Source organism: Biomphalaria glabrata, chromosome 9 (genome assembly GCF_947242115.1).
Source record: "Biomphalaria glabrata chromosome 9, xgBioGlab47.1, whole genome shotgun sequence".
Lineage (NCBI taxonomy): Eukaryota > Metazoa > Mollusca > Gastropoda > Planorbidae > Biomphalaria > Biomphalaria glabrata.
In genome coordinates this window covers 32129100-32153973 of record NC_074719.1, presented here as the reverse complement: position 1 = coordinate 32153973, position 24874 = coordinate 32129100, and the positions used below count along the sequence as shown (strand labels likewise).

Sequence of the window (24874 nt, the reverse complement as noted above, 5' to 3'; positions counted from 1 at the left end):
AATGGGGTAATGAGACAAGGACATAATGAGGTAATGAGATAGTGACAATGAGGTAGTGAGACAGTGAGGTAATGAGACAATAAGGTAGTGAGATAATGAGACAATGGGGTAGTGAGACAATGACATAATGAGACAATGAGGTAGTGAGTCGTTTAATTGTTTACAAACAACTCTTAGTGACTCATCAACAGTTATATGCAAACACAAAACCAGAGGGCCGCGGGTAATATATGTCTAGTATGAACATAAAGAAAACAAAGACTTAAGACTACAAAGAATTTGAAGGTTAATTTTATTAAATAATGAAATCAATGGACTATATTTTGTATTTTCATGTGTCAAAGTAAAAAACTATCTGCGCAAAGTGTAGTTCTTAAAATTAGATCTAGATCTAGATCCTTTCTATCTTTTCTCATGTAAACATGGCCTAGATCGATGAAGTTATAACTTTTTTTTTTGAGGGTCTTAAGTTTGTTTTAGGGCTACAATACATACACTACGGTCTAAGTTAGTATCCAAGGAACATTTCTGCCAAGTTTTATCAAGATCTGTCAAACAGTTTTGATTTCTATATGGGGACATACATATATACATACATACATACATAGGCCTCACATCCTGCTTTATATATTAGATAATTTGTGTTTGAAGTGAAATGTAATAAATCATCTACAGACATACTTAAAAGTCGTTCTCCCTCAGATACCAAAGTTATCTTTTCCTAACTTTTCACATTAAACATTAAAAAAAATTATCCTTACAATTATCCTTATTTATTTTGTTTTTGTAATTATTCATGTTTGAGTGCTCAGAGATCATGGTAGGGAGAGCTTTCTTTAGGACTATCATTATTGTATAAAATTATCATATCATACTGGCTATGTTACAGCCCTTGTAGTACTCCTGTGTTATAGTGTTATATATATTAAGTGTATTAGACAACTTTAACTATTTGAGATCATTTGTGTTAGAAATTCATCATTTCATTGTCTTATGTAGGCTAACACTCATTTAAGACAAAATTGAGTTAAGTGATGCTGGTCAGTAGTGGTTCTTTCCCAAGTGTTTGGCAGTCTTAGTTACATGTATGGTAGACTGCTTCCAAACAAGGGTTTGGAAATAATACTTAAAAAGAAACAAGAAATCTAAAAATAAAGTTTTGTGCTATTCACCCCACCAAAAAGATCTCTATTAATGAAGAGCTCATTAACACATTTTATTGTTCTATTTTTTCTTGTACTGTATAACATGCATGAATATTTTTGTTTCAAGTTTCAATGACTTTAGTGCACTACTTAGTGATGTTCTGAATTGGTTTGAACCAGGAAAGGCTCTGCACAGTTTTCGGCTTAAGAAAATATTAGAAACAGCTTCCATTCAGCAAAGATTAAATACAATTTTACGGGCTCTTTTTCAATGGTGAGTAACAAAAATTTAATAGACTTTTCAGCTGAAACTTGCAGTCCAAGCAGTAACAAATTTTAGGTATACAAATTGTATGGACACTTTATTTTCTTATCTTACAGACCTGACTTTAAGATCTCATTTGTAAATAAAATTATTGGATATACATTGATATAATGGTTGGGCTTTGACATCATTTCCATGCAAAAAAAGAAAAGATGTTTTTTATATAAAGATAGATAATTATTATGGGCAACTAAGATAATTAATATGGGCAACTAAGTGTTTATAATAAATTTAATTGCATGGGCAAGTTAGTCTAGTGTTTATAATAAATTTAATAGCATGGGCAAGTTAGTCTTTATTCAAAATATAAATTACTCTTATAATAAATATAATGATATGGGTATGTCAAAATAAATATTATAATGCTATTATTATATAATATTGGCAAGTTAGTCTTTATAATAAATATAATGATATGGAAAAGTTAATCTTTAAATGTAATAATATAGGCAAGTAAGATAGCTAAATATTCATCCTTTTCATTCATCTTCTTCATTCATCATAAAAGTATTCTTTTAGAAAAATTTACTGCCTCTTTGTTATATCTGTCAAACTCTGAAACTGTTGGCTACACAAACCAATGAGAACTTCCTATTTGTGTAAGCAGAACTCTAATGTAGCTCTACAAGTTATGATTTCTTAATGCTTTTTTTTTTTTTCATTTATTCTAGCAACTGCATTGTGTACAAACAGCCCAAAGATTTGTTAAGCATTGAAAATGTTGGAACTGCTGCAGCTAGTAAAAAAAACAAGGAGGATAAGACCAAAGTGAAACAGTACCGTACCAAGAAGAAAAACAATTTTGAAACTGGAGTCAAGTAAGTTCTTTTCAGATAAAGGCTTATCAGTGGGCTATCGTACTAGAATAAAGAGTTTGACTCTCATTTTAAAGATAAAACAAGCAAAATTTTAAAACCCTTTTTTTTTTTTTTAAATAAGCCTATCTAAGGGGAAGAACTCAGCACTTACATGTCACTCAAGAATGTAGAAGTTATTTCCTTTTTTAATATCATAAAAAATTGATTTTTTTTTTTTTATTATTATTTTATTAATTCATGTTTTGTTAAGTAGAATAAATGATTATTTAAAGTTTCAATTTTATCCAAGAATGGGTCTGACAGAAATAATGTGTACATTTATTCAAAGGGACAAAGCCTAAAATATTTAACCGTACCTGTTAATACTGAAGGATTAATTTCCCTTGTTGGCATGAAACTGATTTATTGATAACAAGTAATTAAGTGACTGATTGGATTTTTTTTTGATTCATGCATTGTCTATGCCAATGAATTATAGTGGAAAGTTTCAAATTGATTCAAGAATGGGTGAGGGAGAAATAACATGTACAAACTTTATACCAGACAGACAGACAGAGCTTTGTAATACAAGTTTTGTTTTAAAAGAAAGCACAAAAGAACAACAACACAATTTTTTACATTTCAGATTCCTTGGTGGAAAATATTTTGAACTACAAGTAGACAAAAGCAAAGCCCTACTGTACTTGGTGGCTGAAAAGGATCTGGCAGAAGGTGTTGATGGCAATAGAGATGCTCTTGGATACAATGTGGACCTCATTACTGATCAAGATGATCCAGGTGTCTTGTTTAAAGAAGTGTCCATCACTTGTTTCTCCAGGGTCGAGACAAACATGGTCTACAAACAGTTCTTCAGACTTAAATACACTCTGCCATTCACTGTCAATGGATTTTCTTTTGATGTGACGGTATCTACCTATTTTGTTTTTTATTTCAACTATTTAATTGGTTGACTTTTATTTAGTAACAGCATAACAGTCTTTTTTTTAGCTAGATTAATTGATCACATACTAAAGCCAATGCTTTATTGTTATTATGAAAAAAATTAACATATTATTATTTCCCAGTTTTTTTTAATGCAAAAATATTTAAACCCTTTCATTCACCAAATCAGTTTAAAAAAATTTTTTTTTTTGTTTTGTTTTAAAATATAAGTAAAGTATTTAAATACTTTATAAATAATAATACAATACTTTAATAAATTCAACGCTTATATTTTGTGAGATTGCATCAAATAAAAATAAGTAAAGTATTAAAATACTTTATAAATAATAATACAATACTTTAATAAATGCAAAGCTTATATTTTGTGAGATTGCATCAATTATTTTGAATTGTTTTTGTTTAGTGTAACATTTATGCATTTATCCTTATAGACTGCTTAGTGCGCTGTGGTCCAATCACATTTGTGGACCAATATTTAAGGGGGGGGGGGGGGGGGGGGATGAAACCAAATTTCCATCCTACTTTTTCAAAAGCTATTTTAAAAAAAGCTACTCAAGACGGAATTAAAACTTTGGGTCTTTAGGCTTCCGTGATGGAAGGTTGATGCGTTAGCAACTGAACTATATTAGTATTAAATTTTGTTAGCGAAAGACCTAATTCTCTGCACAAAGCTTATTATCCCCCCTTAGCTTAGCTGAGTACATTTCTATATAAAACAAAATTACTTAATTATGACAAACTGATTGATTAATTAATTTTTGTATTAATTCATGTGTTGTCATCGGCAATGAATAATTGTGCAATCTGAGAAATAACATGTCAAGATTCCACCTAGATAGACAAACAAATATGTTATTGACATTTCCTAAACCTACTTATTATATAGTTTATCAGTTTGTAGTCATGTTTTTATAACATTTTTTTTAACAAGTCATAATGTGACCAAGTAAAGTGAGTGGAAAAATACAACTTAAATAGTTAATAGTTTTTTAAATGTATAGTGTTAGCACAATATTTCTTGTTTGACAATTATGTGTATTTTTTTGTGTGTTCACCATTGTTCTCAACCTAAATGTTTGTCTTTGTTTCAGACATTATCTCTGCCATTTCTTTTCAACACTGGATCCAATCAACTTTTGGAGCTCATTGGGGGTAGGATGTGGTATTGTGCCAACTTTGATTTAGTGAGTTCTTGTATTTTTTTTTCAACATCTGGGTTTTGTTTATATATTTTCTATTTCTCTAAGCTATCTCACTCAACTTAATCCAATTATAGAAATATGAAGTTTATTACTGTTACAGTACTATTAGTAAAAAAAAAAAGAACAATCAAATTTACAATGTATACTTAATTGATTACACAGGATACAATGTTAAATTAATACCTTCCTATCAAATATGGTTAATTAGATATATATACAAAAATTTTCCTGACAGATTATTTGATAGATGATATCTGGGTCCAGGTTATACATGAAGTGACCATTATTTAATAGAGGATATGTGTCCAGCACAATAGCCAGTCACATTTCTGTCAGGAACTCTTAACTGTTGTGATTCTGTTTGTCAGTCTATTAACTTTTTGCACACCAAAAAGATGTGCTACATTGTAGTGTTCAAAAAACTTATCAATAAGCTTTTTAAAAAACAAAACAAAACAATTCACTAATCATCTTATTGCTATCTAGCAGGCAATAACCCTCTTCCTAAAACTCACTATAAATTAAATGACAATCCAATAAGGATATGATTGCATTAGCTAAAAACAATAATCCACTGAATTGACATGAAAAAATGTTCTCATTCTGTCTCTCTCTGTTCTTCTACACACCCTCATGTCCATAAGCACATGGCTGTTTCACATGTACACACACACAGATCATGTCATCAATTGAATAAATCTAAATGTAACCAGTAGAAGTTGTACATTTCTTTGAGATGCTAAGAGATCATACCCACATAGCAAAACAAATGGTCAAACAGATGATTTTAAAAAGTTCACATCTTATAATAGCCACATGTAATACTGTAATGTGAATTTACCATCAGATAACATGTAATACTTTAATGTTAATATACTATCAGATCACATGTAATACTTTAATGTGAATGTGATACTTTAATATGCTTTAACTTATCAGTACAATGGAAAGTTTGTTTGTGAGGACAACCTTGATGTGGATATTGTTCTCCAAATGTTAAATGACAGAGTTGCTAACTTGAATCCACAATGTCCCAGAATTTTGCAGAAAGATGAATTGGAATTCCTTAAATCAAGATTACCAAGTAAGCCAAACTTCTTTTTAAATTGACATCATATACATTTTTTTTTATAATGTGTTTTAAATAGTGGATCTATCCAGTGCCACTTTTTCCAAGCTGTTAGTGTCAATTTTGAAGAGCTTCAAGTCGCGTTTGCATACATCAGTACACCTTAAAGTGGACAACCAGCAGCTCTCCTGTCTTCTGTTAGATCCATACAGAATGTCTTGTGGAATTCGACCTTGTGGCATTCTATGAACATACCAAGTCAGCCAAGGCGTCTGCTTCTGATAACAGAGTGGATGTCCTGGCACCCTGCTCTTCATAAAACTTTCTCATTGGTTATTTTATCTTGCACCTGTTTTTAAAAGATCTGCATTAGGCGAACATAAAGGGAGGGTCCTGAATTACAGATGCCATACACAGTTGTAGAAACAAGGGTGAAAGTGCAACGGCACCTGTTGATTACAGATGTCCAACCTGTCACTGCAGCTGTGTATCAAGGATTGGCCTATTTAGTCACATAAGAGTTGCAATGGGAAAATATTGTTTCTTGAGACATAAAATGCCACAGAGTATTAAATAGTAAAATATGTATTTAAAAAATTAAAGTATGTTACTGTTCACAGAAATTTCACAAAATGTTTTTATAGTTACAGCTAGAAATTCTGTTCTTATATTATGATTGCATGTTGTGGCTTAACATAGAAGTATCTTTATACACAAGAGTGAACTATTAGGCATTAAAAAAAACAACAACTGAGGCTGTAAAACTCTGCATTGTATTGATGGCGTGGGTTTTATTCTTGAAACTCTGCTTTCTGATTGAAAGAAGGAATGCTAGCAATCTCATTTCATGCATCAGTTTTGACGATTTTGTTTTAAATACATGAAGATTTAAAGCATCAAGATTTTCCAACTAGATGGTAACAATTAAAAATTAAATTTATTCAAACAATTAAATGTTCAAGATAGTTCCTTTTCTGCTTATCAACATTTATTGAAGAAATCAAGTGAGATAATATTGATGTGCAATTGTCGAGTCAGAAGATTTCACTATTGCAGAATTGGAAGTAAGCTGTCTTACATGTTTATCTTTTCATTTAACTCTATAGACTCTAACAGTGGCAGGATCACAATGCATGGATTTATAAAGGTATGTCTTACACAAACTCATTTCATTTAGACTCCATGAAAGTCTAATTTTAATTGTACAATGTTATTATGTTTTCATGTTTTGAACATGTTATGTACACTCTATACCAGATTATATGTTGCATATACTTGAAATACATTTAGTCTATATGCACATATGTGACTCTGTGCTTCAAAAGGCTATCCCCGCTATATTGTGCAGTGTTATTGGTTCAAACACTGCACATTCAGTTTGACTACAATAGTCCATCTAAAGCATGACTACTATACAACTAACAAAATAAATGCTAGCATAAACAACTTTCACACATAAAACACAACCATTGCTTTATGAATAAGACTTCTGTATGCTTCTATGTACTTGGTGAGGATGAATGACCTTGAAACACCCAGACTGAAAGGTTGTAGCATTATAAGGCCCCACAGACACAATACACACACTACTTCTCAATGAAATGCCTCTCCCCCAACAAAATTTTGTTTGTTTTCGTATATCAGTGGAACAGCCACAATTACATCACACTATTTTTTGGTCATGCTCCAGTAGAAAGCCCTCATTCCCAACCAATCTACCCCCAATGAGCTCCAAAAGTTGATTGGATCCAGTGTTGAACAGAAATGGCAGAGATAATGTCTGAAACATAGACAAACATTTAGGTTGAGAACAATGGTGAACACAAAAATACACATAATTGTCAAACAAGAAATATAGTGCTAACTATACATTAAAAAACCTATTAACTATTTAAGTTGTATTTTTCCACTCACTTTACTTGGTCACATTATCACTTGTTAAAAGAATGTTATAAAAACATGACTACAAACTGATGTTTTTTAAATTTTTGTGTGTGTGCATCCCTGAAATGAAAGAGCAGACAGTTTTAAACAAAGCAAACTTTTCTTGATTCCCTCCCATTGCACCCTAGCATCTGATTATGTACCTCTACTACACACATTTTTTTACCCTTAAATTATAGAAACACTGATAAATACTTTATGAAACCTTTGCTCTTCCAGTGAACAGTTTGAAAGAAGAAACATTCCTAGTAACTGCTAAGTCCACTCTTTACATATATTGTGTTTAGATTGTGTCAGTGATATATCTAGATCTAGAGACACACCTACATCTGTCTGCTCCTTTTCTGCCAGCATAAATGTGTAATTGTGTGTGATTGGATGCATGCATGAGTGTGTGAGGCAAGAGATTAGTTTAGTCTATACACTGTGATTGGTTTCAAATCTCTTTTCATTTGATGTACCTTTCATATAAAGGTTTTGATTTAAACTTTCACTATTTGAAGGGTAAGATCAAGAAGACAAGAAATGAAGGGGAATTAGATTTCTCATTCCACACCTGGTTTTATGCAGTTTTGAACAGTATCAAGTCACCACACTTACTGAAGCCTTGGAGTGATGGGTAGGTAAAACGAAACATTTAAAATACAGGAATGTCTCCTTCAATTTTTTTTTTTCACAAATGTTTGCTTATTATTAATAGATAATAGTCTTTACAAAGTGTGGGATTAAAATAATAAAATTATAGATAATAGACTATACCAAAAGTGTGATTAAAATAATATGATAAATCCTCCTTCATTTTATGTCTTGAGAGATGATCTTGTCCCTTTGCAACTTCTTGTGTGACTAAAAAGGTCAATCCTTAATAGCTGCGATCACAGCTTGGGCATCTGTAATCACTAGGCCCCATTGTACTTTCACCCTTCTTTCTACTACTGTTGTGTATGGCATCTGCAATTTGGGACCCTTCCTTTATGCTTGCTGTCCATGTGGATCTATCCAGTGCAACTTTTTCCCAGCTGTTAGTGTCGATTTTGAAGAGCTTCATGTCATGTTTGCATACAACAGTATACCTTAGAAGTGGACTACCAGCGGTTCTCCTGCCTTCTGTTAGATCACCATACAGAATGTCTTGTGGAAGTCGACCTTGTGGCATTCTATGAAGGTGACCAAGCCAGCCAAGGCATCTGCTGCTAAGATAAATAAGTCTTTACAAAATGTGTGATTAAAATAATAAGATAAATAAGCCTTTACATAATGTGTGATTAAAATAATAAGATAAATAAGCCTTTATAAAGTGTGGGATTAAAATAATAAGATATAAGCCTTTATAAAGTGTTTGATTAAAGTAATAAGATATATAAGCCTTTACAAAGTGTGTGATTAAAATAATAAGATAAATAAGCCTTTATAAAGTGTGTGATTAAAATAATAAGATATAAGCCTTTATAAAGTGTTTGATTAAAGTAATAAGATATATAAGCCTTTATAAAGTGTGTGATTATAATAATAAGATATATAAGCCTTTATCAAGTGTGTGATTAGTATAATGAGAAGTAATCTCCTACTTGTAACCTAATAGTTTTTTGATGACTTCATTTCTTGAACAATTTTGTTTCAGGATCATTTATGGTTTTTGTAGTGAGACAATGGCCAAACAGGTCCTGGCCACTCAGCCTAGTGGGACATTTCTAATCAGACCGAGCATCTCCCAGAACATAACTGCTATGAGCTCTCGTGATGCATGCGCTGACATGACTTTAGACATTAAATTAAAGAAAGATAACCCTGATCCAATGGAAGATCCATGTAAGAATACTTTGGAAAAATTTACATTTTATAGATTTACCAAAAAATTATATTAATCTCAAAAAATAAGATTGCTTTTGTGTTTTCCTTAAAATCTAGAATAACAATTAGGGGTGGAAGGCTTGGCATTTGACTTCATTTTAATTATACCATTTTATTTAAAAAATTAAATAAAAGGTCATACATTATACCAATAAATACAATTACTATGAACATTTGACCACATTGCCTGATAGATCATTTCTGGCATAAGGTGTAGTGCTTATCTTTTTTTCTGTTTAATTATTCTCAGCCATATTTGAGATCTCATTGTCCATTTGTATTCCCATTTCTTGTTAATCTATGGAGAGCTGGTGAATCTGAATATCACTGTACATTTTATTACAAATTATATAAAATGATGCTAGTTTTTAGTTAAGAATAAAAAAAAAGAGTTGTTTTTTGTTTGTCTTTGATTTGCCTTTTTTTTTTTGTCCTTCCCATGTTTGTTAACATTGCTCTAGAAATCTTCAATGTTGTATTAGCAACAATTAAAAGTTTAGATTATGTCATCAAACTCATGTTTCAGTTGTATTTTGAGTGCAGGTATTGTCCAGTCTGTACCATTGTTTATGACCAGTGTGACCAAATACACATTGTTTGGGGCCATTGCCGGCATCAAACAGGGCACCCAATCAGTAGCTATAAACTGCTGGACCAGAAAAGGTCGACTAAACATTAGTCACTTGAGGAAGTATAAACCAGGTAATTTTTTACTAACAACTGGCTACTTCATTAGTTGAATAATGCTGGAATAATCACTATTAATAGGCTAGTATATTTATATCTCATTTTTGTTTTTACTAATTTAAGCTATTTTTTTATCTGTTAGTCTTTAAGTTCTTAAAATCTGTGTACCTAGTTATTTGATGAGTGAATCATGTTCAATATTCCTGAAACTGTTTTTTTTTGTTACATCATTTCAATCTGAACTAATGGAAATTTATAATCTATAATTTATAATCAGAATCACTTACCAAATTTATTGTATTTATTTAATATTATAAAGCTTATTGGTTTGTTTTACCAAAGTCTTCATTAAAGTGTTTTTCAATCCAAAAGAAAGAGCATTAGAAATGTTAAACTGTCTAATGACATCATTAGAAAGTTCTCTGTTGCTCTTTTCACTCAATGTTTGCAATACTATTGTTAGGATATATATATATTAGATGATGGTCAAAAAGTTGAAGAGATCTACAGATTTGGTTCTACTAACAAGAAGACATTTAGCACTGTTAAGATCTAATTTTTTTATTACATAAGAGCATCTTTAGTATTCTTTATGTTTGTAATTCATTAAATATGTTAGTTGTTTTTTTTTAAATGTCATTGTATTTTAAGACCAATTTTCTTTTTTTGACAGTTTTGTTTTATTAACTTTTCTTAAAAATTGAAAGCTTCTTATTTCATGCCTAAGTTTGCTAGCCCGGCAAGTGAGGGCTGACCATTATGTATGTGTAAAAAAACTTGTTCTTGTCAGATAGATTTTTTGAAGACCTTGAATAGATGTAAACAAGCGTAATTTAGAAATATTTAGAGAAAGATTGAAAATTCTAATAATAATTTAAACAATACAGAAAAGTCTTATTAAGAGATTATATAAGGGAAGCAAAACTAACTATCAGGGTCATTGGTCAGTGGTCATTGTTCAGTATTGTTCAGTGGTCATTGTTCAGTGGTCATTTTTCAGTATTCATTGTTCAGTATTTATTGTTCAGTGGTCATTGTTCAGTGGTCATTATTATGTGATCAGTAGTTATTTACTGTCAGTATCTTCATTGTGCTTTATTTACTTAGATCATCCCGTGTCACTCAGCGCACTATGCGGCAAGCTATTTCCATAAAGATATGTCTGAAGCCTCTTCCCACCTGGTTTCCACTGCTCTGAGGTCTTCCATGAAAGTGTGGCACCAAGTGATACGAGGGCATGCCCGATTGTCCTTTACTCGTAATGGAATCCATGTCATTGCAACTCTTTGTATGCGTAATTCATTCTGTTGGAAAGCATGTCCTGTAAACCTAAAGTGCTGCTTGGTCACAACCTCATTAAATGGTTTGGCACAGGATTTCTTTGTTTGAGACCTGATCTCTGTAACTGACTCCTGAAATCTGTCTTGGGCATTAAACTATCTATAGTCTTCTATTTACTGTTGTACCTGTGTTTAGTCTTTTATTTACCTTTGTACTTGTGTTTAGTCTTCTATTTACTGTTGTACCTGTGTTTAGGCTTTTATTTACTGTTGTACCTGTGTTTAGTCTTTTATTTACTTTTGTACTTGTGTTTAGTCTTCTATTTACTGTTGTACCTGTGTTTAGTCTTTTATTTACCTTTGTACTTGTGTTTATTTAGTCTTCTATTTACTGTTGTACCTGTGTTTAGGCTTTTATTTACTGTTGTACCTGTGTTTAGTCTTTTATTTACCTTTGTACTTGTGTTTAGTCTTCTATTTACTGTTGTACCTGTGTTTAGTCTTTTATTTACCTTTGTACTTGTGTTTAGTCTTCTATTTACTGTTGTACCTGTGTTTAGGCTTTTATTTACTGTTGTACCTGTGTTTAGTCTTTTATTTACTTTTGTACTTGTGTTTAGTCTTCTATTTACTGTTGTACCTGTGTTTAGTCTTTTATTTACCTTTGTACTTGTGTTTATTTAGTCTTCTATTTACTGTTGTACCTGTGTTTAGGCTTTTATTTACTGTTGTACCTGTGTTTAGTCTTTTATTTACCTTTGTACTTGTGTTTAGTCTTCTATTTACTGTTGTACCTGTGTTTAGTCTTTTATTTACCTTTGTACTTGTGTTTATTTAGTCTTCTATTTACTGTTGTACCTGTGTTTAGGCTTTTATTTACCTTTGTACTTGTGTTTAGTCTTCTATTTACTGTTGTACCTGTGTTTAGTCAACTGTTATTTATTTTCTCAACAGCCAAACCTGAGGATGAATCAAAGACAAAATTTGTGATTGATGACTACAAGCTTGTCATGACAAAAACAGAACAGCTAAAAATAGAACCAAGGTAGGTAATTAGACCAAATATTTAAAAGAAAAGCAACAACATATACTCTATTAACAATTGAAGTACAGTAATAGCAATTCTCTTGTTTACACACACAAAAAAAGCATCATTTAGAACTTAGGTAGCCCCCATATGTACTTCAACTCTTGTTGAATAAAGGACATAAAAGGTACCTACTTGGATCATGAAGGACTGTTCATCTTGAAATTGTTTCTCTGAAAACCAACCAATAATTACTTGTGTCAGGCAGTTAGTTGTCTCTAGCAACAGTTTTATTTTCAAGAGTATAAATATTTTAAAATTTCAAGAATATAAATATTCCAAAATATCAAAACATACTCTTGTAATATTTGACTTATATTAAAAATTAAATTTTATTGAAATAAACAAATAACTTTTAGCAATGAATGGATTTAGTGTTAGCTCAGAATAATTAAATCTTTTAACTTTCTTTGCCAACATACAACACAATGAAAAAAAACTACTAGTGCATCAGGTTAAATCAAGATGGAGGTCAAAGAACATGCTCTGCAAAAAGAAATATAAACACATTTTTAATTTTTTTTTAAAGTCATATCTTATCTTATATAATACAGACGTTACTTCAAAAAAGAAGATGATTACATCCTATGCGTCATGCATTCAGTCATGCATATTAACCAATAACTTAAATTCTGCCAAGTCACTGGTTTTCCTGGCTAGCTCGGGCAACCCATTCCATACTCTAATAGCACTAGGGAAGAAGGAGTATTTGTACAAATTTGTCCTAGCATATGGGATGAGGAATGTGCCTTTATCTTTGTGTCTTTCTGAGTATTTTATTAAATTTTGTTTTTGTATTTGAAGATTATGGTTCAGTGTTTTATGTATAATTGCTACTTTACTTTTCAGTCTTCTATCCTGAAGGCTTTCTAAATTTAGTGATTTAACTAAAGGTGTACTCTAGTCAAGTGTGAATATTCATTTGTTATGAATCTCACTGCTCTATTTTGTGTCTGTTCCAGTTTCTTAATGTTTTCTTGAGTCGAGGGGTCCCAAACAGTGGATGCATATTCTATTATAGGCCTAACCAATGTTAAATAAGATTTTAGTTTTATTTGATTTATAGAAATTTCTTTTAATAAACCCTAATGCTTTGTTTGATTTTTTGATAGTTTCATCAATATGGGGATTCCATGACAGTTTTTCATTTATTATAACACCTAGGTATTTTGCAATTTTAGTTTGTGTTACTGGTTTACCATGAATAAGATAAGTAGAATTAATTTGTTTAAGCTTTTTTGTTACTCTTAATAACTGACATTTTTCTGGGTGGAAAGACATGCTCCAATTTCTTACTTTATAAAGCTGATGTTGGTTTGTCATTTCTCATCCTTTTTTCTTTCTTTGAATGCTTTATTATTGCAAGGAGATTGAAGTAACATCTGTATTATATAAGAGATTTCTCACTGAAGCCTTGTGACCTAATGTGTCATTCAAATATCTTTTTATTTTGTTTTGGCTTTGTTATTTAGAACCAATTCATTACTAAAATGATGTAAGCCAAATTTAATTTTAAGATGATAAAATATGTCTGAAAATTATAATGGTCATACCAGAGTTTTTACTAACAATTATTGGACAAACTTTTGTTAAGCAAAAAATTATCAACGATTGTCTTAGAATCAAATAGCTCAGGCTGAGAATAACTTATTTTGAGGCTTAAAGGTTCAATGAGTCTACAATTTACTTGAATGTTTTTCTTGACTGCCAACATTTCTGTTTTAGAAAAGATCATGATTCTGAGTCAGCCAAAGTAGAAGAAGCCGAGGCCCCCCTACGTAAAAGACCTCATCCTAACAGTGTAACTAACAGCGTTTCTGCTCCATGTGTCCAGCTTTTTCAGCCTCCACAGATTGCCACACAGTTAAACCCCATCAACATTAACAACCAGGTAGATTGTATTGCATTTTTCTTGAATAATAATAGCTTTGCCTTGGAATAAGTAATAAAGTAATCTATCATTATATTCAAAGTCTAATCACTAACTCATTTATCTCTTGTTAATGGTGATCGTAATTAAGATTGTATTTGTATTTGTGATATCACCCATACATTTCTTCTTTTCATCTCTCTTTGCCTAGAATTGTGCCTAATAGTCACCTTTATGTATCCCTTACTCTGTTGAACCATTGGGGCACCACACAAGATCTGTTGACCTTTTTTCTCAATTCCTGTCTATTGTCGTAATTTTTTTTTCAATGAAAGGCCTGTCCATTCTTTTATGTTGTCTTCCCATCGCTATCTCTATCTGTCTCTTCTTTTTTTTTTCCTGGTACTGTTCCCTGAAGGAAGGTCCTTGCAACCCAAAGGACCTTGTGATATGGCCATAGAGTTTAAGTTTTGAGCTTTTTTTGACAATAGTTATCAGGTCATCATGGGATCCTATTGCTGTATTAATCCATCCTGTTTCTTATCTTTTCATTTGTGATCTGAGGTTTGAGAGTGATATTAAGGATCTTTCTGTAGCATCTCAATTCCATTGCGAGGATCCTCCTCTCAAGATCTGCTGTCAGACTTCAAGATTTATTACCCATTAAGAATGTGGCCATGACCAGGGAGCACATCAGTCTAATTTTAGTGTAGAGGGCTAAGCCTTTGTCTTTCCAGATTGTTTTGAGTTTTGCAAGTGCTGCTGTGGACTGTGCAATTCTGTCCAGTAGTTCAGGTTTGGTTCTTTCATCTGGCTATTGATTACTAATTTGTGTTTTCTCTGCATTCATTTGCATATCACATGCTGTGAAAGTCTTGTCCATAGGCATCACCAATTCAGCTAATTCTTCTTTTGTCCTAGCTAGATGATCTATGTCATCCACAAAGCGCAAGTTAGTAATTCTTCTTCCTCCAATGCTTACAGAACCTTTGTAGCCCTCAAGAGCATCTTTCATTATCCTTTATTATCTTTACCTGTAAATGGACTTAAAAGCAAAGTAATTTAGGTATAGTCCTGACTACAGAAAATGTATAGACAACTTTGACAGTAGTTGCAAATTCTTTAGTAATAATCTCTCAAATGATAAAATAGATATTTTTTTTTACAAAGCTTATATCAACTCACTCTCTCTGTCTGACTGTCTGGTAAAAAGTTTGTACACCTTATTTCTCCCACACTAAATCTCGGATCAAGCTGAAATTGTGCACAATTATTTCTTTTACCTGGAAAACAAGAATCTATAAAAAAAATTAATCAGTTAGTTAATGAACTATTGGTAGTTAATTACTTTTTTTTTTGGTATCTCAAAAAGGGAAAGAAATTGTACTTGACAAATAAGGTGGTATTAGTTGAATTAGTCCCCTTTATATTTATACAGCCTCATTGTGACATGTCTATGATTTCTAGTCAATGATTGTAAACCATGCTAAGAGCACTAGAAATACCTCTGAACTTGTGAGAGGAATTAAAATGTATTAGGCAGTTGATATTTGAGCTTGGTAGAGAACAGACATATGTGATACATTGTTCAGTTATTAAATTAGTTATTTGAACCTGCTGGAGAGCGAACGTAGTTTATATGTATATTCATGGGACTGTAATTCACACTGCAGGATATTTTCATGCTATGAAGTTAATTTAAATTTTGTATCACTACAGCATATGGCTGGAATGATTCCTAGTTGAGTATCTGTTATTATTATTATTAAAGTTATTGTCTCCTGACATACTTGTTACTCAGTGTATTTTAATCTTTGTTGTGATATCAAGTACAACTCAAGCTCCACAGTTTTAAGCACACAAAGCTACATGTATACTAGAACCTGAGATAACATAAAGAAATACATGGTGTTACATAATAATGTCCTCAACAAACAGACTTTACATTTGGTGGCCAGCATGAGTTCTAGTCATCACCCGTTACATCTCACACCAAATTTGTATCAAGCTGAAATTTTACCTGTCAAAACAACTATAAAACTTTCTATTTTCATAAGCATGACACAGTGGTCACTATATTAGCTTGAGGAGGTTGAGGAAGCTTTAGCCCTCGAATTTGAATTCAGGACGTTCACTTTTATAAATGCATTTAAAAGGGATCACCCAGATACTCCATTCTTTCTCCTTATCGTTGACATTCGTTGACTTGTAGCTCCAAACTGCTGGTAGACAACTAAATTGTTGTACAATTCAATATATCTTAACTAATAAAACTTCAAATAACTTGAATAACTTCCTTGTGATCAAAACTAAATATAACTTTTATTATAATATGGACAAAATCAAGTTGATATGACTTTTTCTTCTTGAAACTGCTTGGTAGAGTTGAGCCTTCAGCTCTTGGAACTCTAGGCCAGCAAAAGTGAACAAGAGTTCCCTCTCACTGACACTGTTCTGTCTGACGGGGGATCAGACTCGCGGCCAGAGACCGCTTACACCGGGACCCCCGCCATTTTTCTTTTCTATACCAAACTAACCGTGCAGGACACGTCATTTATGTAACAGCCCCTTGAGGAATGGCGCCTGAATTGTGACAAGTTTGTGGGAGCTTTTTTACATCTCCGCACAGAGCAATGCGGATGCTCTCGCACTTTCATAGCACCCCCACGGGAGTCTTGATTTGCTAATTTCACATATCAGACATTTTACTGTATTTCATTTTAGTTAATTACTTAAAATAGACTTAGGTCAAAAGTTGAAATTCTAGGTCGTTAGAAATTTCCACGACATTGTAAACATCTAGCGATCACGCACTTAAGGTATGATAGAGATTAGTTTGATTGGTTAAAGATGTTGGTATAACAAGATAGATGTAGAACACGTGATTCTAATCTGCAATCTGACTGGTTGTAAAAATAGCTCGAATGACTAATCTATTTATGCTAGAGAACCCAGGTCAGCCGTAGGACAGTCGAGGTCAGTTGCAGGTCAGATCTCGCACAGTATAAAAATACGCGTCGACAAAGACTGAGGAGGAAAAGAACGACAAGTCAGATCTCACACAGCAAAGATGTACCAATGAGTCATCTCGAGTGTAGATTATTTAGAAATCCAGTAGATCTAGAAATCTTTCACATGTTTATATTGTTTTATGCAGTTTATTCACATTTACTGTATATTAGCTGTTCCAAGTTGAATATTAAAGTTTTCTGTATTTGAATTGAAAGGATCTTCTTCATTGAATATATTAGATCTAGTTAATGTTTAGATCTAAACATAAAATAACTAATTTTATCAGCTGACATCTTCTAAATCCTCGGCATCACGGTTACAAGATTATCATCATACAACAAAGAGGCAAAGATTAATTCAAGATATTTGGTCACTTCATCTAGAGTATATTTAATGTGATATCTAGTATCTTCAAAGATAATTCACACCGTGACAGAATGGCACCTTCGACAAAGTAAAAAGATCCTAATAACATTATTCGTATTTGCTTCAATTACAGAACTTAGATTTTCCAACTTGAGATCAGTTCTACTGTGTTCAAAGGTCAGTTTGGTTATTGATATCTTATCTTATCATAGATATAGATCTACAATCGAGTTTTCACTATAACTCTCAAGATCTAATATTATTATTTTGTAATGGCATTGGTAATAAGACCAATATCATTTAACTGGCACAGTAGATAAGCCCAGTATCATTTAACTGGCATTATTATTATAGATAAGCCCAGTAGCAATTACCTGGCACTATAATCTATCAAGTAGACATTTTTCTACTATTATCTATTATCTATCTGCCTGTGTTTCCTGATGCCCATTGGTTGAGCTTTGCTCTTTGGAATTGTTGACTAACATTGACCTTAGGGTAGGTAGTTAACAGGTCTATCTGGTTGTTCCATAGATGAACCTGCCTTTGATAGCTTATCTGCCTTTTCATTTCCCATGATGCCAATGTGTCCAGGGATCCACTGTAGTGTGATATTGATATTTAATTTTGATATCATCTGATGGATTATCACAATGAGTGTTGTCAACTCTCTTGGGCTGTTTGAGGTGCTGCTGCTAAGTGCTTGCAGAGTAGATTGGGAGTCTGTAAAGACAACAATATCTGATGGTGGTTGCACTCCTTCATATAATGTTTTCCACTGTCTGTAGTGCTATGGTAATTGCCTCAATTTCGGCTTGGAAGTTTGAGCAGTAATCGCCACAGGGTGCGCTTATTTCAAAGTGTTTATTTTTAGGGAAGACCAGGAAGGCACCAAGACCAGCATTGATGGTGGCTTTGAAAGCCGATCCGTCTGTATAAATATGGATAGCTGTTTTTTGATAGCTTTCAATTGTTTCAAGCGTGCCTACTTTGAACTCCTGTGGATTTAATTCTTTTGTTAAGGTGTTATTTAGTAAATGTGTTTTGATTGTTGGTTGTTTGTAGTTTAGTCCGGGTGTAATGTTTGAAAATCTGGTAATTTTTTTCTCTGTTATTGGGTAGGTGGTGTTTTAGGGCTTGTTCGTCGGTAAATTGGATCAGAGTCCTTTGCTTTTTTTGGTTGTTTTTCCTATTTCTCTGTGTTAGTAATTTATTTGGATGATCGTCCTCCAACCTTCTGTATCTCTCAATAGCTTCTAAAGCTGCTCTGTTGTGCCTTAACTTAAGAGGTCTATTTCACAGGCTGCTGTGGGAGTAGTTCTCATACCTCCACTAATTAGCCAAAAGGCTCGGTTTTGGATTGTATCTAATGATGATTGATAGGTTTTGTTGGCAGCTACTTGTATGGAGAGACAGTTATCCATTACAGATCTGATGTATCCAGTGTATAACTGTCTTAAGGTTTTCTTTTCAGCTCCCCAGGATGTTCCTGCTAGGTGTTTTATTATGTTTAATCTTTATGATGCCTTTTCTTTTAAATCTGCCATAAAGTGTTTTAGAGACAGCCTTTGGTCTAATTTTAAACCAAGATATGTTGGATTTTCTTCTTTATTTATTGGCTGTGAGTCTATTTTTAGAATGTAGTTTCTTTTTGCTGCTTTGTTGCTGTGGCTAAAGATTGAATAAACTGACTTTTCTTTGTTTATTTCCATTTTCCATAATTTTGAATACGTGGAGATAGTTGTGAGGGCTCTATTTAGTTTGGATCTAGTCAGCACTGGATATTTCTCTGTAGTCCAAATTAAAAGGTCGTCTGCATAAAGTGCCTTATTGACCGAAATGAGGTCCGGGAGGTCATTCATGAAGATTAGAAAGAGATTGCAGCTTAGGGCTGAACCTTGTGGTAGTCCTTCTTCCAAACTTTTTTTTACTAGAGATGGCACCTTCGAATCGGGTTTGGATGGTTCTGTTTTTTAAGAATGCCCTGATCCAGCTGTACATTTTTCCATGGATACCCATTTTTTTCATCTTCAAAAATAGACCTTTTCTCCACACTCTATCATAGGCTTGCTGCAAATCTATAAATACTGCTGTAGTGTGCTTGTTTTCATGAAACCCTTCTACTGTGTCCTGGATAAAACAAAAGAGGTGGTCTTCTGTTCTACTTGCTTTCCTGAAGCCAGCTTGTGCATTGTGGAGTGAGCAAGTACTTTATTGATCATTTTTTCTGCCATTTTGCCATTGTTGAATGCTAGAGATATTGTTCTATAACTTTTTGGGTCTCCAGGTGGTTTATTTTTCTTTAAAATGGGTATTATGTTTGCGGTTCTCCATTCCTGTGGTATGTCTCCAGTTTTCCATGTATGGTTAATAAAGTTAAGTATACAGTTTTGGGCCTGTGGTCCTAGCCCCAGGATCATTTCATTGTTATTTTATCGGGTCCAGGGGATTTTCTTGACTTGAGGCTTTTTAGGGCAGTATTGAGCTCATGTAGAGTGAAGGGAGTGTCAAAGATCTGACAGTTGACTGTTGGAGCTTTTTCTTCTTTCTTTAAGACATTACTAAAGGCCTGGTCCAGCAAAATATTTATTGAAGGTTTCAGCCTTTTTAAGGTTTTCTGTTATTGTGTCGTCAGTGCTTTTTATAGGTTGGGGGTTTGTTATTTGTTTCTTTCCTGCTAGCCGGTGCAGAAGGGTCCAGGCCTTTCGACCATCCTTGTTTAGATGTAGTTGTTCGCATGTTGTGGTCCACTTTTTCTTTTTTTCTGTTTTAATTTTGTATCTTATAAGCCCTGTCAATTTGTTGTACGTTGTCTTGTTCTCTCTAGTAGGGTTTTTATCTATAGTCTTCCTGGCCATGTTTCTTTCTTTTACTAATTTATCTAATTCAGGTATCCAAAAAGGTTTGTATTTCTTAACTTGGCCTCGAGGGATGTGTTTTTTTGCTGCTTGTAAGATGTTGGAGACTATAGTTGTGTAGGTTGAGTTGACGTCTGTCTCCATTATGATTGATAGTCTTGTGTCTGTTTCTTGTGAAAAAGCTGCCCAGTTAGCTTTTTTTTAGTTCCATCTAGTTGTTTTACTGGATAGGTATCTTCCTGGCGTTCCAATATTGAGGAGTATAGGCCTTTGGTCACTACCTATGTCTTCAAGTACTGTTATTTTAGAAGAGTCGGTAATATCTGTAGAGATAAAAGTTAGGTCAGGTCTGCTAGTTGTGTTGTGTGCTCTGTGGAGGAATGTTGGAGGTGAAGTTTTTTTTTGCAGAAGTTGTAGGTTAGAGGCATTTGTTACATCCTCTATTTCTTTGCCACGCTTGTTGTAGCGTGGGTAGCCTAGGGAAGGTGTGTGTGCATTGAAGTCGCCAGCTATTATTGTCCTTGTGTAGTGTGGTAGTTGTATGTCTATTTCTGCTGTTGATGATGGTGGGCAATAGTAGTTTTTGATGGTGTACTTTGTTCCTCCTCTCCAAAGAAGTATTTCCTGCGTGTCGATGTCTGTATTGTTCTGTATTTGTTTTACTGTGGCTTGTGTGTCGTTTCTTATGAGGGTCATAATTCCCTGGCATTTGGTGCAAAGGCATCTGTACTGTGTGTAGCCTGTGATGTTTATTTTTTTCTTGGGCAGTAGTGTTTCTTGCAATAGCGCTATGTGTATATCATGCTTCTTGAGTATGTGTTGGAGTTCTGTTGTCTTGTTTTGTGGGCCTAAGATGTTGAGATGCAAAAGGTTTAGGTGTTTGCTGCTAGTCTGTTTTTTAATCCAGTAGCGCAGACCTTTTACGAGGCGACGTCTGAGCTTGTATGGATTTTTCGTTAAATTCCTTGGCATTTAGAGTAGGCTGGGTGTTTCCTCAGGCTTTTGTTTAAATATATAGTCCCCGCATTTTAATGGAGTTTTCGGTCTTGGCAATTTTCTCCAATACTGACATAAAAGGAAACATCTAGGTCTGAAGACTGTAACCGGAATATCCATGGGACAAGGTGGGGTTGGCCAATGGTCCATTCTCTGCCATCCATAGAGCTCTCCAAATGGAACTTTTCTGTAGTAGAAAGCTTATAGTGGACTGTGCCCTGGGTATGCCCTGTGGAATCGTCACATCCTGGATCCAGGCCCCTTCACGATATCACATTCACCAGATCCAGAAAAAAACAACAACACTTCATGATGGGTTTATATCTAGTAACATAAAATCAAATCTAACTCACTACAATAACAGAACCTTTCAGAGTTGTCTCTCCTAACTAAAACCATTGACAACAATGCCACCTATCTTGCATCATTTACGACCAATCGCTAACATCCTCCCACAGTCATCATAGAAACACACACTACATAACACTCCCCCCATAGCATATTAAAAAGCTAAAAGCATGAAATTGCGCTAAACAAAAACAATTGGTAAAAATATTTGTAATATTTAATATTATTTAATCTAGATCTATTACAAATTTAATTAGATGACTGATCAAACCTAATTGATACAACTACACTTAATATCAGCTTTGTTTTTTTTTTTTTACATTATTTCTTATGTTTTTCTTGTTTTTATAGTTAGCTTGTGTTTCTGTTTTAATATTCTAAAAAACAATTTTTATTTCAACTAACAATTGTATGTATGTAAATTTTGTTAACTATAAAATATGTGCATATTTCAATTCTTTTGCATTTTGAAGAAGCTATTTTTGAGTAAGAAAACATGACGGTTCCACTCACACAATTACGAGACATTCAGCATATTTCTTTTAGAAAATACACATATACATCATTTAGAAAAGACACATATACATCTTTTAGAATCATTACTTTCTCTAAGAGAGAAGCTCTAGGTTCATGCTGTTATAATATATCTATTTAGCATTACTATGACTATATTGTACACAATATCAAATAATAATCATCACACAATCAAAAGTGTTGATGTTGACAACTTTTTTTTGTATCTTTTTAATTTTTTTTTTTTATATTAGTAAACTAATAAACAAGATTTCAATTTTATGAATATACTTATAATATTCTAACAGAATAAATTTTTCTGTTCTTTTTTTTTACATAGACCTTATCTGGAAGTCAACCTTACACTTTGTTCCACAATTCTACTGCTCCAGTTAACGGTCAGCCTGGTAAAACAAAACTTTTATCAACTCACTGTCTATCTGGTTCAATTTTTTTACTTTTTCTTTCTCCCACGTCCCATTCTCGTATCAAGTTGAAACTTTGCACAACTATACATTGTCCCTAACAACACAGGAATCAGTTGAAAGATTGATCAATTATTTTACCAATTAGTTGTAATTCATGAATTTTATTTTATGTAGAGACAGTACTAGCTTAGGGGAGATCAGCTTTGTGTAGAGATCTAAAAATATGAAAAAACTAACAATAGATGTCAGCTTCACTTGATCTACTGTTCTAACTCAAGTCGTTCCCCCTTTTTAAAAATATTTGTTTATAAATGCTTTTAAAAAGTGATTACTGTAAAAATCCCCCCTCCCCCCAATTTTCCCAACTGATCCAGACAAGTGATAGGATCATAGCATAGTGAGAAAGCTAAAAGCATGAAATAGTGCTACAAAAACAATTGGTAAAAATATTTCTTATTTCACAAATTTATTATTGTTGGTCTAGATCTATTACAAATTTAATTATTTCTGCTTTCTCTTGACTAAAGTTGCTTCGTTTTATTTGCTCTCAGCGAGGTTTGTACCAACACACACAGTATGTCTCCATGCTGTCCGATCTTGAGCTAATTACTTTCATTGATGCCTGACTCACTTGCTGACATCTCTGTACAGTACATACAGTCTTTGGTGGCTCTTGGGCCTAACTTCCTCCACAAGCTCAGCATAGAGGAGGTCTTTTGGAATTCTTCCATCTGGCATGCGGGTCACATAACCAAGCCAGCGTAGTCTTTTCTATGTTTAAAAGAGCATTGGTACTGTGCATATTTGCCAATTTCAAAACGTCCCGATTGGATACATGATCCTTCCAGGAGATGCACATTATGCATCGCAGGCAGTGCAAGTGAAAACTATTTGATCTTTGTTCTTGATACATGTATGTTGACCAGCTCTCTCTACCATAAAGAAGAGTGCTCACTACACAAGCACTGTAGACCAGCATTGTGGTTGCATTTTCCCAGACTCTCTTGGAGAGTTTGCCATTGCTGTAGAGTGTAGAAGCCTTTCCAATTCTTTTTTTTTACTCTGTGTCTAAATTTAGGTTGCTCCCGAAAATTGATCCTAGGTAGATGAAATCCTGCACCACAGTAAGGGTGTGATTTCCAATACGTATCTATGGTATTTCTGTGATGTCTTGTGCCAGAATTTCAATCTTGGTGAGGCTTATTTCTAACTGAATTGTTGACATGCAGCTACCAAAGCATTTACTAGTCTTTGTAATCTTATTACGAATGAGATATAAATGCTGCTTTATTGGCAAACAGCAGTCCCCAATCAAGATACAGTGTCTTTTTGTTTTGGCTCTAAGATGAGCCAGGTTAAAAAAGCTTTCCATTAGATCTACTGCGGATATAGACTCATCTTCCAGGGATTTAAAAGCACTGGTGAGTACAGCTGAAAAGAATAGTGTTGGAACAAAAAAAACATCCTTGTTTTATCCTGCTCTTGATGGAGAATGGCTTAGAGACAGAGCTGTCCAACTGTACAGTGCTCTGCTATTTCGTGAAATTACGACACTAGTTTCCAAAGCTTGTTTGGACAGCCAATTTTCTCTAGAACAGCTTACAGACTTCTTCTGCTTACAAGGTCAAAAGCCTTGGTCAGATCAATAAATGCTATAAAGAAGGACTGCTTTTGTTCTCTGCTCTTCTTCTGTAGCTGCTGGAAGTCACACTGCAGCTCAGGATAAACTCGCTCTAAAAAGATCTGCAGCTGCTTCAGTATCACCCTTGCATAAGCCTTTCCAATTATGCTTAGGAGTGAAATGCCTCTATAACTGTTACAATCAGAGCAGTTACTTTTATTTTCATTAATTGTAACTATGTTTGAATCTTTTAACTCTTTCTCTCCTAACTGACGATACCAACGTTGATTCCACCAGAATGTGGTAAATAATTAGGGAGAGAAAGAGTCAATTACTGGCGAATCATTACTTGTTCCCAACACAAGCTAAGCAGTTTGCAGTGCTTCTGCAGGAATACAATTTCCTGTGTGCAACCATGACAGTTTCTTTACTGAGGGCATTTCATCTTATTCTTTCAAAACTGAAAGTGTTGGGTGGTTAGAAAAGCAGTTGTAGAAATGGCATTTTAAATT

General features: G+C 33.5%; 1 protein-coding gene across 5 annotated transcripts in view; it reads left to right on the top strand.

Moving 5' to 3' along the window:
• Positions 1-24874, top strand: part of LOC106057899 (signal transducer and activator of transcription 5B-like) — a 47361-nt gene that overhangs the window by 18334 nt on the left and 4153 nt on the right. For all 5 annotated transcript variants that reach the window (XM_056040953.1, XM_056040955.1, XM_056040957.1 and 2 more), the window contains 12 exons: positions 1273-1419; positions 2142-2288; positions 2914-3193; positions 4322-4414; positions 5372-5516; positions 6608-6648; positions 7949-8064; positions 9067-9254; positions 9840-9998; positions 12218-12308; positions 14076-14241; positions 22654-22720. In XM_056040953.1, coding sequence (XP_055896928.1) covers positions 1273-1419; positions 2142-2288; positions 2914-3193; positions 4322-4414; positions 5372-5516; positions 6608-6648; positions 7949-8064; positions 9067-9254; positions 9840-9998; positions 12218-12308; positions 14076-14241; positions 22654-22720 — 1640 coding nt within the window. The remainder of the gene's footprint in view (positions 1-1272; positions 1420-2141; positions 2289-2913; positions 3194-4321; positions 4415-5371; positions 5517-6607; positions 6649-7948; positions 8065-9066; positions 9255-9839; positions 9999-12217; positions 12309-14075; positions 14242-22653; positions 22721-24874) is intronic.